The 16,142-nt window shown below is 38.0% G+C and overlaps 1 protein-coding gene across 3 annotated transcripts; it reads left to right on the top strand.

The window, feature by feature from the left end:
* The first annotated feature begins 2,895 nt into the window (after nucleotides 1-2,895).
* On the top strand, nucleotides 2,896-15,131 carry LOC117488998 (LIM/homeobox protein Lhx8-like). Of its 3 annotated transcripts, none has more exons than XM_034138214.1 (9): nucleotides 2,896-3,104; nucleotides 4,275-4,363; nucleotides 4,566-4,724; nucleotides 5,680-5,801; nucleotides 6,816-7,021; nucleotides 12,539-12,642; nucleotides 13,406-13,501; nucleotides 13,705-13,885; nucleotides 14,201-15,131. In XM_034138214.1, exons 2-9 carry the CDS (start codon nucleotides 4,289-4,291, stop codon nucleotides 14,275-14,277), a joined length of 1,020 nt encoding a protein of 339 aa, XP_033994105.1. In that variant the 5' UTR covers nucleotides 2,896-3,104; nucleotides 4,275-4,288; the 3' UTR covers nucleotides 14,278-15,131. The 3 variants fall into 3 exon arrangements, with proteins under 3 accessions (XP_033994105.1, XP_033994106.1, XP_033994104.1); XM_034138213.1 differs by lacking the exon at nucleotides 2,896-3,104 and adding an exon at nucleotides 3,599-4,033; XM_034138215.1 differs by lacking the exon at nucleotides 4,275-4,363 and having other exon boundaries at nucleotides 2,897-3,104.
* The last annotated feature ends 1,011 nt before the right edge of the window (nucleotides 15,132-16,142 follow it).

Here is a 16,142-nt window from a genome sequence, read left to right as displayed (position 1 = left end):
CAAAACGGAAAGTTCTTTGATCCATCTATGGCTCCTATTAAAAAATTACCAGACCGTGAGCATCAGGGAACCCCAATGAACTGATATATGTTTGTTTTTTTGGTTTTGTGTGTAAAATGTGGAGATGGGAGCAGTTTGTCTAAAGTGTACTTCTCTCTGCTCTGAAGAAAGATCCGGAAAAATTTAACATGGGAATCAATTGGGAGCTAGGTGGACTTTTTGTCTCTTCATGCCCTCAAGAGGCATTTTGTTTCATATTTTTTCTTAATTTTTTTTAATTTTTCAACCTAGGAGAGGTTTTCCTACGTTTTTCATGAAAATATATGTCTGAGGAGTGTAGGGTTTGGGAATTATGGCAAGTTTAAAACATTTTTGGGGGAGAATTTCAAGCACTCCTGCACTCAAGTTTTATAGCTGAAGGTCTTGTGATAATTTTAAAATTGGAATGTATGTGGAAGGAGAAGCATTTTGCGTAAGGTGTAGGAAAAGAGGATTTGAAGGCTCCTCCCATTGACTTCCATGTTAAAAAAAGAGTTTAAAAAGCTGAATATTTCAAAAAGTATAAAATCTTTTTTTAAAGTTGAAGGTTTCCCATCGATTCCTGAAAAGGCTGAATAGTTTAATATTTGAACTATGTATTTTTTGTGGGCTTGATTTTTTGTGGGCTTGATTTATACATTTATAAATTAGTGTGATGCTGATTCTTTCAGTTTTCACATGAGTTTTAAAAGTCTGTTTTTCTTTTTTCTGTTAGAGGTTAGTCTTTCCTATTTCAAGTTTGGAAGGCTGAGAGGCTGATGTATTGGGTTGCAGACGTATATGCACAGCGCAGACAAGACCCAGAGGGATTCTTGACCCATTCTCTTGCCTCTCCATTCACAAAGTGCCCTCTGAAAATGTTTTCATTCATACCTTTTTGACCCCAGTCTTTGGTTAGCCATCACCTTCACTTAAAGTCTGAAGAGGTACTCATGAAGGAGAAGGTACGCTGTAGAATCAAGAGGGGCCACTTGGCCCTTAAAGAGCCCCCCAACCTTTATAAAAGCTGAAATTGAAATAGCAAATTCTTAAAAGATTCAAAGGCTTTATTTTCATATAGCTACAGTGTGTTGTTGGCAATACAAATCTTAAATCCAAAGCTCCTTTTAACAAGTGAGATAATATATTTAAGACATTAAAGAAAAAGACATACAGTAATGCAAATATGGGGTCGAATAAAATACAGTAATAAGCAGGAATAATTTTAACATCTAAAGTCAAGATATATAAGGTAAAACACAATAAATACTGTAGAATGAAGTCCTGCATATTAATGTATAATATACGGAAATAAATATTTGCAATATAAATCAATGTAAAAAATGAATGAATGTCATTATTATTGCTATAACAACTTAACTGTTTTGCCCTTTTTTAAATGTATATGTCTCATTATGTTAAGAAAAACTATCATTAGTATAAAAATAAATCCAAAAGCCCTTTTGGGGTTTCTGACCTGCTCTATTGCAATGTTTTTCATGCTAATAATCTAAAGGGAGCATTTATACATCTTGGTTATGGAAATTATGCAACATATTACAGGATATTAGAATTTCTGTATTTATTTATTTCATAGTTATGGAGGTACAGATTGAGTTCTACTTCAGTGTTATATGTCAAAAAGTAGAATATCACCCTGTGGTCGACTCATTTAAATTATGAAACAGTTTTTTCCTGACTTACTCTGACCAGGTTAGAGGAATAGAGGAAAGTTATGCCATGTCGCTGAGCTGCCATGAGAGTGCTGCAGACAGTGTGGATGTCTGAATAAACACAATTCAGTCCTCAAACTCGACCTGTGCTGTGTTCATAATATCCCCAATGGCCAAAAAGGAAAAGATGAGAAATACTGATAATGTCAGACCGGGATAAATGAATCTAAATGCCTCTCAAAGGAAAAGATTTGGTTTTCTTAAAGTCGTGCAGTCTCAGTAGCCTGGTGAGAATTATTATTATACACAGAAATCCTGCAGTCTTTTCTTTATGATGTCTAATGCATTAGCCTGAATTGAAGTCCCTTGAATCACAATGAAAATATTTTGCTTTTTTTCTACTGCATTTCGCAAAGTCAGCTACCTCCATTTATTTCCAGTCTGCAAAAACATTAAAAGTAGGAAAGAATATTAGGAAAATATGTAGAAAACTTCATCTTAACATAAGAACCCGGACCCATTTCTACTTTTGGGGAAATTAAGGGGAATATAATTTAGAGTGAATAGACCACATACACATTTCTGACAAGTAACCCCCTTTCAAATATATGAAAAGTGACATATGTCACATGGGCTTTAATGGTAAAGTAAGTTTTATTTATAACTTAATTAATGAGGATGATTTTTTGGTTTAAATTAGTTTGAACATTCTTTGAATTGGAGAATAAAGAATATATTAACTAAATATAATTGATAACCACAACAGGTTAAATGTAATAAAGGACGTGATGTACAGTAAGCATTTTATTTCTTAAATGGCTTGAATTTTACCTTTAGCAACAATAAACAAGCCTCTGAAATGTAGCTAGTTCTGTCACATGTGTTAGCCTGGCACATGGACATCTTGGACATGTTGTTATGGGAACACAACATTACATGATCTGGCCAGGACCCACCAGACTGTTCAGTGTGTGTCACTTAGGGACTTCATGGGATACAAACAAGGCTAAAGCTGTATGAGGAACTTTCCAGAACATGTAAATGTAATGTGACACCTGTGTCACGGTGGGTCCTTATGGGTTAACATTAACATTAAATTAACTGTTCATTGATGGTGCAGCAGGCGGGTCCGAGCACAGTGGGAGGTGCACTGAGCTGCTTAAAATTACATGAAAAAAGCATGTGTCTCACAAACAAACGGTGAGTGAAAAAAGTCCTCAGAAGAGCAAGAAGCGAGGCTGAAGGAGTTGGGGTGTCAAGCGGGGGTACAGGGGACTAACACCGGGGACTAACACAGGGGACTAACACAGGGGACTAACACCGGGGTCAGGCTCCCCACATCTGTCTGAACAGGGATGCACCGGGGGCGGCAGACGCTCCGTGGATATGTCTAACTGCGCCTCCAACAGCGTTGTAAGTATAACAATATATTTTACATTTACAAAACTACGACTTCACAACACTGTTCATTTTCGCTTGTTTCCAGAAGCTAAACAAAGTAAATACAATATAAAAAAAGACAAAACCATTTTTATTTTGGAGGCTATAGGCCCATTTATTTCATTTTGTGAATTAAGAATTTCTCCACGCTGCATTTTGATACAGTGAGTGAACTAAATTATTTTCAGGTTATAAAAAGCTAGCTTTCCTATTTTGAAAACGACATTTACATTAACATTTATATTAAGGACATAAGTCTAAAGGCAAAAAGTCTTATCGGGAAAGCAGTGCTAGTGTTTCACTTTATTGGTATATTCAATGTTCTGCTATATATATATATATATATATATATATATATATATATATATATATATATATATATATATATATATATATATATTATAACCTCCTAAACATCAAACTAAATCAGTTACATACTGCAAAATAATTTTAAGTAAAGGGTATCAGCATAAAGTTGTGATTTGATATTGAATTATGCTTTTCGGTTATTATCCCGATAGGCCTATACGTTGCCTTCACTCACAAAAAAAAAGTTATTATTTATATCATTCTTCATATGAACCATATTTAGACAAGTCAACCTTTGCTGATATTTGATCACACAGTTTAATATAGGTTAACCCTAATTACACTCGTTATCCTTCGTTACAATAGCAGAATCACAGGTGAATTTCATTTCTTTAAAAATAAAAAGTGTAGGCCTACAGGTGAATACTGTGAGAACACACCGCACCGTCACTTATAAAAGCCAGACGTTGAACACACCTGCAGCCGGCTAATTACTCTTAATCATGTGCACGTGCGCGGCTCATCATAATTAGTCAGATCTCGTTCCGCTGTTAGCGTGGCCGGTGGTAGGATTTGCTAATTGTAGCACACACGTAAGCATTCACATTGTAAAGTTAATATGTGGACGAATACTGTCCTCCACTATTTAGTGTCGATATATGACAGCACATAACTACATTGAAGGGACACGAATGCTCGAAAAAGTATAAGAGAAAATGTTGTTTTGGGGTCCCCTTGTTATTTTCTTAGTGCATTGGTTAATGAGCGTGGTTGTGAACGAAATATGAAGGGGACGTTAGCCTTCTGTGTCATTGTGTCTCTCGCATCACTCAGGACTCGTTGACAGCATGTCGGAGGATGAAAGGAGACAAGCGGAGGCTGTTTTCACTCAGCTACAACAAGGAGATATTTATGTCGACACAGTAGGTGTTAACATCTAACCAATAACTTGTTTTTAATACGTTGTGAAAAGTTAAGAGGAAATGTTGAGCTCGCGTGACTGTATTCGCACTTCAAAGTGTAGCTAGCCATATGTTGCTTTAGGACTATGCTAGCAGTGTAGTTTGAAAGCAGTTTTAGGTATGAAAGTTGTACACGTTGTTACATTGTAAGATGCTCCTGCAGGGTTCCTCTGGGCCTGATGATTTTTTTGAGGAGGACTCCTACTCTCCGTCCTCCCTCTATTCGTCCTCCTCGGCCTCCTTCCCCACTGTGACCTCCCTGCAGGGGAAGACCCTGTGCACCTCCTGCGGCCTGGAGATAGTGGACAGATACCTCCTCAAGGTCAGACTGACAATTGTATGCTTGACAACACTTACAAATTGGGCCTCCTTTTAGAACAAGTGGACAGAAAAGCCTCTCATGACTTGAGGCTATCTCAGTGCCATTTGTCTAAGCTACTTGTGTTTTTTTGTATGTAGACACTTATTTCTTCAGTTTTAGTTTAAAAAAAAAATCTATTTAAGATGCTATATATTATTTATTTTAGTTACTGTCTGCAATCAATTCCATTTTAAACTGCATAAAATGCCCAGAATACTCAACTTGCAGTTAAATTGTTATTGGTTATTATTTGTGTTCTCTGTGTACATATAACCAGTACAAACCATTGTTTCATTTGGCACATATGTTGCTTTCCATTTCTAAATTACATTCCCTCGTTATGCATTATAGAAATGTAATAAAATGATTTTTGCTCTGAAATTATTATTGGTTATGAGTCCAAGCATAGAAAAAATGCATTTCCCCCATAACCTAGCCTCCATCTACATCACCGACCTCCTTCAGGAGTACACCCCCTCCCGCACCCTCCACTCTTCGTCCGTATGGACTTCTCACCGTCCCAAGCTCCCGCCTCAAAACCATGGGTGCTCGAGCTTTCAGCTGCTCGGCTCCCAGACTCTGGAACTCCCTGCCACTACATATCCGACAGTCTGATTCCATAACAACATTCAAAACCCAACTCAAAACCTACCTGTTCAAACTGGCATTTTCTTTATAAACTGTACCCTGTGTCCTTTTGTGTCCTTCTGTAGTCCATTTACTGTTGTTTGTCTTGTTTTACCCCGGCTGATATTTCACTAAATCCACTGTTTTAATTGTTCCCTATATTGCCCCTATGCCCAGTAAGGTGTCCTTGGGTGCTATGAAAGGCGCCCCCCAAATAAAATGTATTATTATTTCAGTTAAAGTGATGCATTGTTGTTAAAATCTCTTTTTTTTTTCTTCCCTATCTCAGGTGAACAACTTTTGCTGGCATGTGCACTGCCTCTCATGCAGTGTGTGCAACACGTCACTGGGGCGACACGTGAGCTGCTTCATCAAAGATAAACAGGTTTTCTGCAAACTTGATTACTTCAGGTAAGTCATCACTACAGTAACACAACTTTACCTCCAGTCACCTTTTATTAATAAGGAAGATTAATGTAATGCAATATGGACAGCAAAAAGAGACGGTATAGGAAATAATCTTTGTTTATATAAGAGCACAGACGAGGCAAAGCACAAGGTCAATGTAATTATTGGAAAAATGTAAGGTACAAGTTTTAATGTCAAGTTCATGGGAAACAGAGCAACAAAGTCAGAGAATCTCCTTTTTAAAAACTGATTGCTTGACTATTTAATATTTATATAAAGTTGTTCTAAACTCCTCAGAGGAAAATATGTCTGTCAAAAACTTTCTGGAATTCTTTTTCCTATATTCATTTTTTTTTTTTAAAGAATGTTAACACTTTAAAGGTGGGGTAGGTAAGTTTGAGAAACCGGCTCGAGATACACTTTTTGTTATATTCCATGGAATGCTCTTAACATCCCGATAGCAATGAATATCTTAAGTGCTTTGACAAAAAATCCATAAAAAAATGTCATCTGTGGAAGCCGTAATACTGTAAAAAGTACGACCAATCATTTTAGCCGGCCCGGCTAAAATAACTGGATGGCCTACCTGCCTGTCAGCCTTCCATCTGTGCACAAACTTATCTCGTGCCCTCATTGGTCATGTGCACGTTCGTGTGTGTTGGAGGAGGGGCTCTATAAGGAAGTGGCAGATTTTCTCCGGTTGTGTATTTTCAAATTCTAGCGATCTCGAGCCGGTTTCTCAAACTTACCTACCCCACCTTTAAATGTCAGATGGTTAACATAATGCCACTGCGATATGAAAAAAAGACAATTATAAGAAACATTGATTTAAATGCATATGTCTGTCTTTTAGGTATAGTTTATTATAGACTTTTTTTATTTTACTTCCAAATTTAAGAAAAACAAAATGCAATAACAGCAACAATGATCACAGATTAAAAGACACATCATACTTGTATAAAAAAAAAAGCCTATTAAGGTACAAGGTTTAAATAATTGTTCCGCCATCTGTCTCAGGAGGTACGGGACCCGCTGTGCTCGCTGTGGCCGGAACATCCACTCCAGTGACTGGGTGCGCCGGGCCCGGGGCAGCACCTTCCACCTGGCCTGCTTCTCCTGCATCTCCTGTAAGCGCCAGCTCTCCACCGGGGAGGAGTGTGGAGTGCTGGAGAATAGGGTCTTCTGCCGGCCACACTACGACATCCAACGTGCTAAGGAAAATGGTGAGTCTATATATGATGAATTACAGCAAGAATGTATGTTTAACCAGGGTCTTTCTGAGTGATGGCAAAAGGAGATTGAGTTTTAGTTTTGTTGTAGTCTTTGCTACTCACCTAGAGGGAGGCTTTGGCAGAGTTTTTGCATGACAGTTATAGAGACGATGCCCCTCTATAAGTTATGTTTGAGCTAATAATTAAGCATACTTTACCGAAAAACAAGTATTCCAGTACAATACGGTATTTAGTGTTCTATAAATATATTTTATGGGTCATGAGGAGGATGTTTCAGGATACCTGCCTCTGGTCTCTAGATTACGGTGGCTGAGAGGTGCAATCGACAATTACAAAGTGTGAAACACTTTAACAAAGCTTGAGACAAATTTACATTTTATAAAACAAATTTACATTTTATAAAACAAATTTACATTTTATAAAACAAAATTACATTAGCAAAACACTTTTACCAAAGAAAAAACGATTTAACATTAACAAATTAACAAGATGCAAAACACTTTTACAAAGCTAGAGACACATTTACAAGTGTCGAAACACTTTAACATTTCCCGAAACACTTTAACCTGTTAAGCCCGAGAGACCCCGGTACCGGGGTACTGCCGCAACATCTTGCAGGAAACAGTGTCTGAGGGCATGGTCATTTAATAAAACTATGAATGTTTTATATCCATGTAACGGGAAGAAACTCATCTAACTGATCATTTTTTTTTTTTTTTTCAAAAGAAAACCCACAATGCTAACACTGAGCCTCTGAATTAGCAACGAGCGAAAAATGCTAACACCTTACTGCACCGAAAATCACTCACAAAACCTTATTTATCTTTTCACCACATCCAACACATCTATTCACATCGTGAGGTGACACAGAATCTATTGACACCGACATTACCACTGAATTATACGTATTTGCGACATTATAAGCAAAAACGGACATCAAAACAGGTGACGCTAGGTAGCTAAAAATGCTAAAATGTTTACCTTGGCTCTGTAGTCTCTCCAAAGTGGTCTTCAATGGCATTAAAACGATAAAAACGCTGCTGAAGTTAATCCATAGGTTAATCTAATGTGTCTGTGTCCCTTTGAAATGATTTCTGATAATCCATAAGCATTAACCTGTTAAGCACCAAGCCTGTTTTTCATGTTTCAGGCTCGAAAATGACATGCCCAAAACAAATGACTACAACTTAACTTCTAAAAGGGTTATATGAATAATTTCTTTTATCAAAGCAAGGTTACATCTGTGAGTTGGATGTAGAAGTGTCAGAATCAATATAGATGTTTTTTATTTTAAAGAAAATTCAGATTTTACATAGTAAAAAACTGTAAATTATAGTGTCCGTCCAAAATTTCTTTTTTACTTATAGTGAAAACTACCCTTGGATGATGGGTTAGTAGACTAAAAGCTTTAGGAATCCAAAGTACAACATATAATAAGTACCCTGTATCAAGATTGATGCAAAACAAGTGACATTTGACCTTTTTAGAGAGGTTTAGCCAAAACCACTCTACCTCTGAGGTGATTTGGGTGAAAATTGTTTTTTTTCCATATCTCTTGCCCCCCCTTGGTCGATTTGGATGGTTGACACCTCTTTCTGACCGTTAGAGCCAATATAATCGAAGGGGGCTTCCCGCATGCAGGTTTGCACCAGAGTGAAGCGATCTCTCGCTCTGACATTTGGAAACGAAAAAGCAGTTTTATTGCTTATGGATTATCAGAAATCATTTCAAAGAGGACACAGACACATTGGATGAACCTATGGATTAACTGCAGCATCGTTTTATCGTTTTAATGCCATTGAAGACCAGTTTTGACCAAGGTAAGCCATGTTAGCGTTTCTAGCTACCTAGCTCCACATGTTCTGATGTACGCTTTCGTTTATAGCGTCGCAAATGTTTATCACTGAGTGTTGAGGTGGGCACCAATCTAGGATAAGTAATAAGGGAGTTATGAGTGAGTTTAGGTGCAGTGTTAGCTTACATTTTTTCGCTCGTGGCTAATTCAGAGGCTGAGTGTTAGCATTGTGGGTTTTTTTGAGGAAAAAATAAATAAAAAGATCAGTTAGCTGAGTTTCTTCCCGTTACATGGATATAAAACATTCATAGTTTATTAAATATTAAGATTCCTTAGACGTTGTTTCCTGCAAATGACGCGTTTATCCGCCCGGTACCGGGGGGGGCGGTGCGTAACAGGTTAAAACTGCTTTTCCGTTTCCAGATGTCAAAGCTAGAGATAGGTCCACTCTGATGCAAAATTACATGTGCGAAGCCCCCACCTTTTCTCTTCACAACGTGTGTGTGTGGGGGACTCCCCCTTCGATTATATTGGCTCTAACGGTCAGAAAGAGGTGTCAACCATCAAAATCGAGCAAGGGGGTCCAGAGATATGGAAAATCCACCCAAATGACCCCAGAAGTAGTTTCTTTTTGCTAAATCTCTCTAAAAAGGTCAAATGTCACTTGTTTTGCATCAATCTTGATACAGGGTACTTATTATATGTTGTACTTTGGATTCCTAAAGCTTTTAGTCTACTAACCCATCATCCAAGGGTGGTTTTCACTATAAGTAAAAAATAATTTTTGGACGGACACTATAATTTACAGTTTTTTACTATGTTCAATCTGAATTTTCTTTAAAATAAAAAACATCTATATTGATTCTGACTTTTCTACATCCAACTCACAGGTTTATCATTACTTTGAGAAAAAAGATTATTAATTTAACCCTTTTAGAAGGGAAGATATGGTCATTTGTTCTGGGAATGTCATTTTCGAGCCTGAGACCTGAAAAACAGGCTCAGGGCTTAACAGGTTAAAGGGGACCTATCATGCAAAATGCACTTTTGTACGTCTTTTATACATGAATATGTGTCCCCGGTGTGTCGGGGAACTCACCAAGTGTCAGAAAACACAACCCTCTCTATTTTCCTCCATACCCAAATCTCTAAAAACGGGGCTGCAACAGATCTGATAAAAACTGATCCAGATTTGAACACATTGGGCCAACCTATCAGGGGAATGTGGGGTTGGGCCACGGCCGGCCATTGCCGCTCGAAAGCGCTGGAGACGCTGTAGTACATATGCCAGGCCTGTAAGTGGCGCTGTAGTCTGCCACAAAAGCAGCGAAGAAGACTTCCCGCGCATGGTTGCCATGGTTGCCATGGTTGCCCTTCTGTTTATTCTCCGCTGTGGCTTTTTTTCTCCCTCCCCGAGGCAAGCGTTTGCTCCCGCTGCTGTAATTCAATGCAATCCCTCCCCGTCGAGGCAAGCACTGTAATTCTCTCCGGTTAGTCCACCAGCAGATGACAAACACCCACATCTCCGTCTCTTCCAAGGAACGAGGGGACCGTGCGGCAGAGTTTCAGTTTCTTTCGCCGGTCAAGATGTCCGTTAAAGTTTAAATCTTCTGGACAAAATTAGAAAAGTGCCGGTCAAAGGTCTTCTTTGTTATTTATTGAGCTTTAAAACAAATGAATAACGACTCTATATAATAATATAATAAAACACGGAGATCTATTTTTCTCCCCCTCTTCTGACTTGGGGTGAAGAACAGCAAATAGAGCGAAATGAGGCATGGCTCAAATGCATGATCTGTTTGGTATTTTGAAAACAGAAACGTATAAATATACCTTATATAGGTATGGCCCTACAATATATCATTTAAATATAGCATGATAGGTGTCCTTTAACAAACTAGAGAATCAAACCGGAAAGGGAATGCCCATCATACCAGAAGTGACGTGCAAGTGATTGACACAAACTTAAGTTTGTTTTGGCGGATAGACCGCCGGTACCTATGGACCTTTATGGTCGTTAAACAGGTTTTGTCCGTTCTGTGGAAACCACCTGGGCCAAGTGACATGGTTTTGCTCATCACGATATACTTTTCTCGTGCGCAAGAGATACGTTGTCGTGCACACGAGAAAGTTACAGGTTCGCCACGTAGGAAGTGGAGCTGTGCCTTTTACACACTAATTCTACTTTTCACAGTATTCTATTTATGGAGATGATGTCCGGTCACCAGGGCGTGTGTGTGTGAGACACTGGCATTTGTTTTCAGAAGATATTAAGATACTGTTGTCCGTTCCGGTACTGCGGTCTCTCGCGTTTGCTTGGTCAAATCAGCAGCTCTTCATTTTTGAGTGCACAATTAATCGGGCCTTTACGGTAATCGCAGAGAAGCGGCACTGACGCTAGTAGTATGCTACAAGAGTAAAATAATGCATGTTTTTTCTGCTTTATTTGCGATACAAATCATTTGTACCATAAGTTCTCAAAACTGACACTGTTTGACTCAGTCCTAGTTTGACTGCCACCAACAATAAAATGAAATACTTTTACTGTGTACTTTTTGGGTAATACTCTGTCAAACTCCCCTCCTGAGTACAATCATTCATATATTTGCTGAGGGATAAAAAGATTTGTTACCATAAGTTCTACATGAAATTGATACTGTTGGACTCAGTACTACTTGGACTACTACGACAAGTACAATCAAGTATTTTTACTCTGTACTTTTTGAGTCATACTTGGTTAAACTCCTTCCCTGAGTACAATAATTCATAGTTCATATACAATACAGGAATTATTGTACTCAGGATGGGAGTTTGACCGAGTATTAAACAAAAAGTACACGGTAAAAGTAGTTGATTGTACTTGTGCTAGTAGTACTTAGTACTGACTGAGTCCAACAGTATCAATTTCATGTAGAACCTTTTGCAAAAAATCATTTTATCCCTCAGCAGAATACATGAATTATTGTACTCGGGACAGGAGTTTGACTCAAAGTACACAGTAAAAGTACCTCATTGTATTTGTGGTAGTAGTCCAAGAAGTACCCAGTCCAACAGTACCAATTTTATTAAGAACCTATGGCTGAAAATCATTGTATCTCATCAAATATTGCAGAAGTGGCATGATTTTGTTCTCAGGAGGGGACTTTGTAATTGTCGATTGCACCTCTCAGCCACCGTGCTAGAAGTAATTTATTGATCCCAATTTGGGAAATGTTTGTGTTGCAGCAGCATCAAAAACAAGGCACTGTACATAAGAGAAATCAAGACACTAGAAATAAACAATCCAAAATATTTCTGAAGTAGAAATACAATGGCATTAAAAAGTAAAAACATATACATGTCGAAATACAAATTTCCAGTATAAAATAACAACTACTTCTGCTTTAGTACAACGGAGGGGCAGCAAGTGTTTCCAGAAACTAGCCCACCATAGTTTCATATTCATCAGAATAATTCAGACTTGATCAACCCACTGTATTATACTGTGCTTACTTGCAGTTGGAAATGTAGATTTTGATTCCAAATCATCAAGATAAATTACATTGTTACCGATCAGACACTTTTACCCAAATCAACTTACATACACTCAATAGTGGACTGTCCCCACAAGAGCAATTCCAGGGAAGTGCTGCGGCAGAATCCACATTTGAAACCAACCTATATTTCAGAATGTCAAAGGATCTGTTTGACATGCTTTGTGTCTTGTTTTAAAGAGCAACCGCAAGTGGAGGATGAGCTGTCGGTGAAAGACGAGGCCAGCTCCATGCCCCGGCCGGCTAAGAGGGCCAGGACCAGCTTCACTGTGGACCAGCTACAGGTACCAGTCTGCTTACTGCTGCGGGATTACTGGGCCATGTTTCTTTCTTACTCTGGTCCATTTGATTAACTTCCACTAAAGTGTGAGACCACCTGCATGCTTTCATTAGCAAATGCTCTGCAATACTTTTTCATATAGAGGTTTCAGAAAGAAGGAAAGGTTTCATAATAATAAGTATGACATGAGTAACCATGTCTATTCTAGGGATCGACCGATATGGCTTTTTCAAGGCCGATACCGATTATTAGTAATCAAGGAGACCAATAACCGATATTTGGAACCGATATACATTTGCAGTAAAATCAGAAAATCTTGGTGTCAAAATGTAGAATAACACAACTTCTTTGAAATTTCTTTTTATGTTTAATGAACTTTTCAACATCTTAAAACTGGGTTCCTCTCTGTGACCCAGAGTAAACTAAATGAAGTAAAAATTGAACTAAAACTTGTTCTGAACTTCTGATATTTGAGTCTCACTCATTTAGTAGTCCCAATTCAGCAGCACCAGATTGTGGTGCGGAAAGCAGAGTTGCTGCGAGGCTCCACTAGCAGCCGCCACAGTCCCAGTCGTCCCAGCGCGTCACAGTTTCTCCGCTGCAAGACGCTACCCACCCGTAGGGTCGACCCCTAGTCTATTCTCTGAAAAACAGTTAGCCAAACCCGGATGTGTTTTGCCCTCTATTGTACATTGTATTGGAACACATGTATTTGTATATTTTTATTCTGTTATCCTTTTATGTCCTCCTCATCTCTACATGTGTAGGTAATGCAAACTCAGTTTGCTAAAGATAACAACCCAGATGCCCAGACCCTCCAGATACTGGCAGAAAGTACTGGTCTCAAGCGCAGGGTCGTTCAGGTAAAGCAACGGTTACTGCCCTAAAGATAGGGCTCTGCTCAACGCAAATATTGGTGAATGCTTGTATTTCTTTCAACAACTTGATTGAGAAATTCACTCCAACAATTGTGATAAATTCTCACAATAGAGAAAGAATGACATCTTAGTGTTGGGACTCAAAGTTATCGATGGAGTCACTTTTCACCTCATGTCTCCTCATTCAGGTTTGGTTTCAGAACTGTCGAGCTCGTCAAAAGAAATACATCAACCCACATTCCTCCTCCTCAACCTTTATGGCATCCTTTGCTCCTGGTCAGCTGACGCCACCTATGATGGACGATCTGCAATACACAACCTATATTTCCCAGGATGCACCCCTCCTCACTACACTGACCTATATGGATGGTAAGAAGCATGTACACACATCACCATTACTGACGGAGATTATAAATACAGTTAGTACACAGCTAGCTCAGTGCTAAGAATATAAAATAAATTATCAATAGAAAAGCTGTGTACAGTATACTATGGCTGCCAGGTAAAACGAAAGCTAGGCCCTAACCCAGGAATCACATTTTTATAATAGTCTTAGCATTTAGAAAAGTTTGAATCTGAGATTTATTTTAGAACATCTGTCATTTGTATTTACATTATTTGTTTCAGATATAATGTATAGCCTCTTGATTAATAAATAATTGTCATTCTTTTTACCTTCCCTAGTTCAAAATCCAGACCCACTTCTGCTTCAGCCTCTCACGTCTCATTCGCTGACGCATCTACCCGTCAGCCATGCCTGAGCTACAGCCCGCCTCTCAGAAAATGGAGAAAAAATGATTGGCTGATTGGAAGATAAAGAGCAAATTGTTACTCTTTCATAAAAAAGTCCTGGGGATTGAATTACTTTGTTTTATAAACTGTCCAAAGAATCAGTTATTAAGTCAAACAATTTAAAGTTTCACTGCCTTCTATGTGAGCAAAAAATAACCTGTTATGTCAACAAATTAATTTAATGGAATCACACAGAAACAGGAGAGTTTTGACAAAATATGGTAATAAGTGAGATGAAACCTTTGTTAATATGTATATGCTGTGTTTTTCTTTGTATTTAATTTATTTGAAAATAATTGTGAGATAAGGCACTTTGTTGTAAGAAGATATAAAGCTAAGTAAGGATATGGTTTTCAGTTCAATGTTTATTTAAGGATGTGTTTGATGATAATAAGATTGTTAGTTGGGCAAGTACAAGAAAGAGAAGCGGGTTGTTTTCCTTGTAAAGACTTTGTTAGAAAAGCTCTCTGCTTTCCACTTGGAAGTGTCAAAGGCTGTTATTCTCAAAACATCCACATGTCCTATTTTTGATAAACAACATTTCTTAAGATGCTTTTCAGTAGAACATGCGGTAAACACAGATAAAAACAAAACAAAGCAATGTGTAAATATTTCCTTAGATTGGGAATGTTAGACAGAAGCCATGTATGAACTGCACACTGGGAATAGATGCTTTCACATTTGATGTTTAAGATAATCTAAATTAAAGTTCATGGCTGCAACAAAAGACTTTGTTCATATAAATCATATATATCACTGTAACTGATTGTCATTTCAAAGATGGTGTGATACAAATCTACCCATGTGGGCTGTGTAAAACTGAGCATTGTTTGAGTACCTCTGTTTGTGCGTCTGATACAACACTACTTTTCAGAACAATCTATTGTAGTTATGCTCGTCTTTTTTATTCGACAGTGATAGTCACCTAGTTACTTTGCAGATCAGTCCTAAATAAGTTAATACATAATTAGACATTTTCCCAACAGTATAATAAACTGTTTAATGAGTGTTTTACAAGCTTTAGCATTACGGTACAGTAACTGCTGCACATGTTGCATCTCATTGTCTGTCAACAATGTAGTGTGCTGCTTGGGTAGAGAGAAGTATGGATAGACTTCAGTCTGGTGTTCAGGGGCCTGACACGGTTCATCAAATGAAGACGGGTTACTTCTTTAAAGAGTTTTCTGATGATTGAAATAATGATGCTCATAACCAAAGATCATTGTTCTCTGGTGTTAAAAGTGCACGCTGATAAACGTATTCACTTCATTCATCTTTTGTTCAAAATCTAGGTTTGAGGTAAAAACTGCTATCCTAGGGTTTGTCCCACAACCCTACAGGATGGCAGATACTGCTGCTATCGAGTTTTCAACAACCAATCATATCCTGGGTTCAGAGAGAGAGGAGAGGGAGAGCAGAGGGGTAAGGAGAGACCTGGGGACCCTCTGAGTGTTTATATAATGGCGCTAGGATATCCTGCTACATGATGAAATCACTTTAGACTCTTTGTGTTGTGTTGAGTGATCATGGCAAGGGTCAAACCACTTTGGATCGAAATGATTTAAATGAAGTAAGCTGCAGTCAGATTCGGATGACAGCAAAAAAAAAAATGAAGTTGTTACTTTTGATCTTGAAACGCTCACCAACTGCATAAATGTAAATGCTAGCACAATTGTCTTTTCTTCTTTTGCAAAATGTATTGGCTGAAGCTAACAAGCAACAAATCAGATGTGTTTAAAAACTATAAAATCATCTGACTTTGTTATATATCATTCCTTTTCTAAATGTTATCAATATGAAATGCCTTTATTAATAAATGCAAACTATATATAAA

Source organism: Trematomus bernacchii, unplaced genomic scaffold, assembly GCF_902827165.1.
Source record: "Trematomus bernacchii unplaced genomic scaffold, fTreBer1.1, whole genome shotgun sequence".
Lineage (NCBI taxonomy): Eukaryota > Metazoa > Chordata > Actinopteri > Perciformes > Nototheniidae > Trematomus > Trematomus bernacchii.
This window is presented reverse-complemented; position numbering and strand designations above follow the sequence as displayed.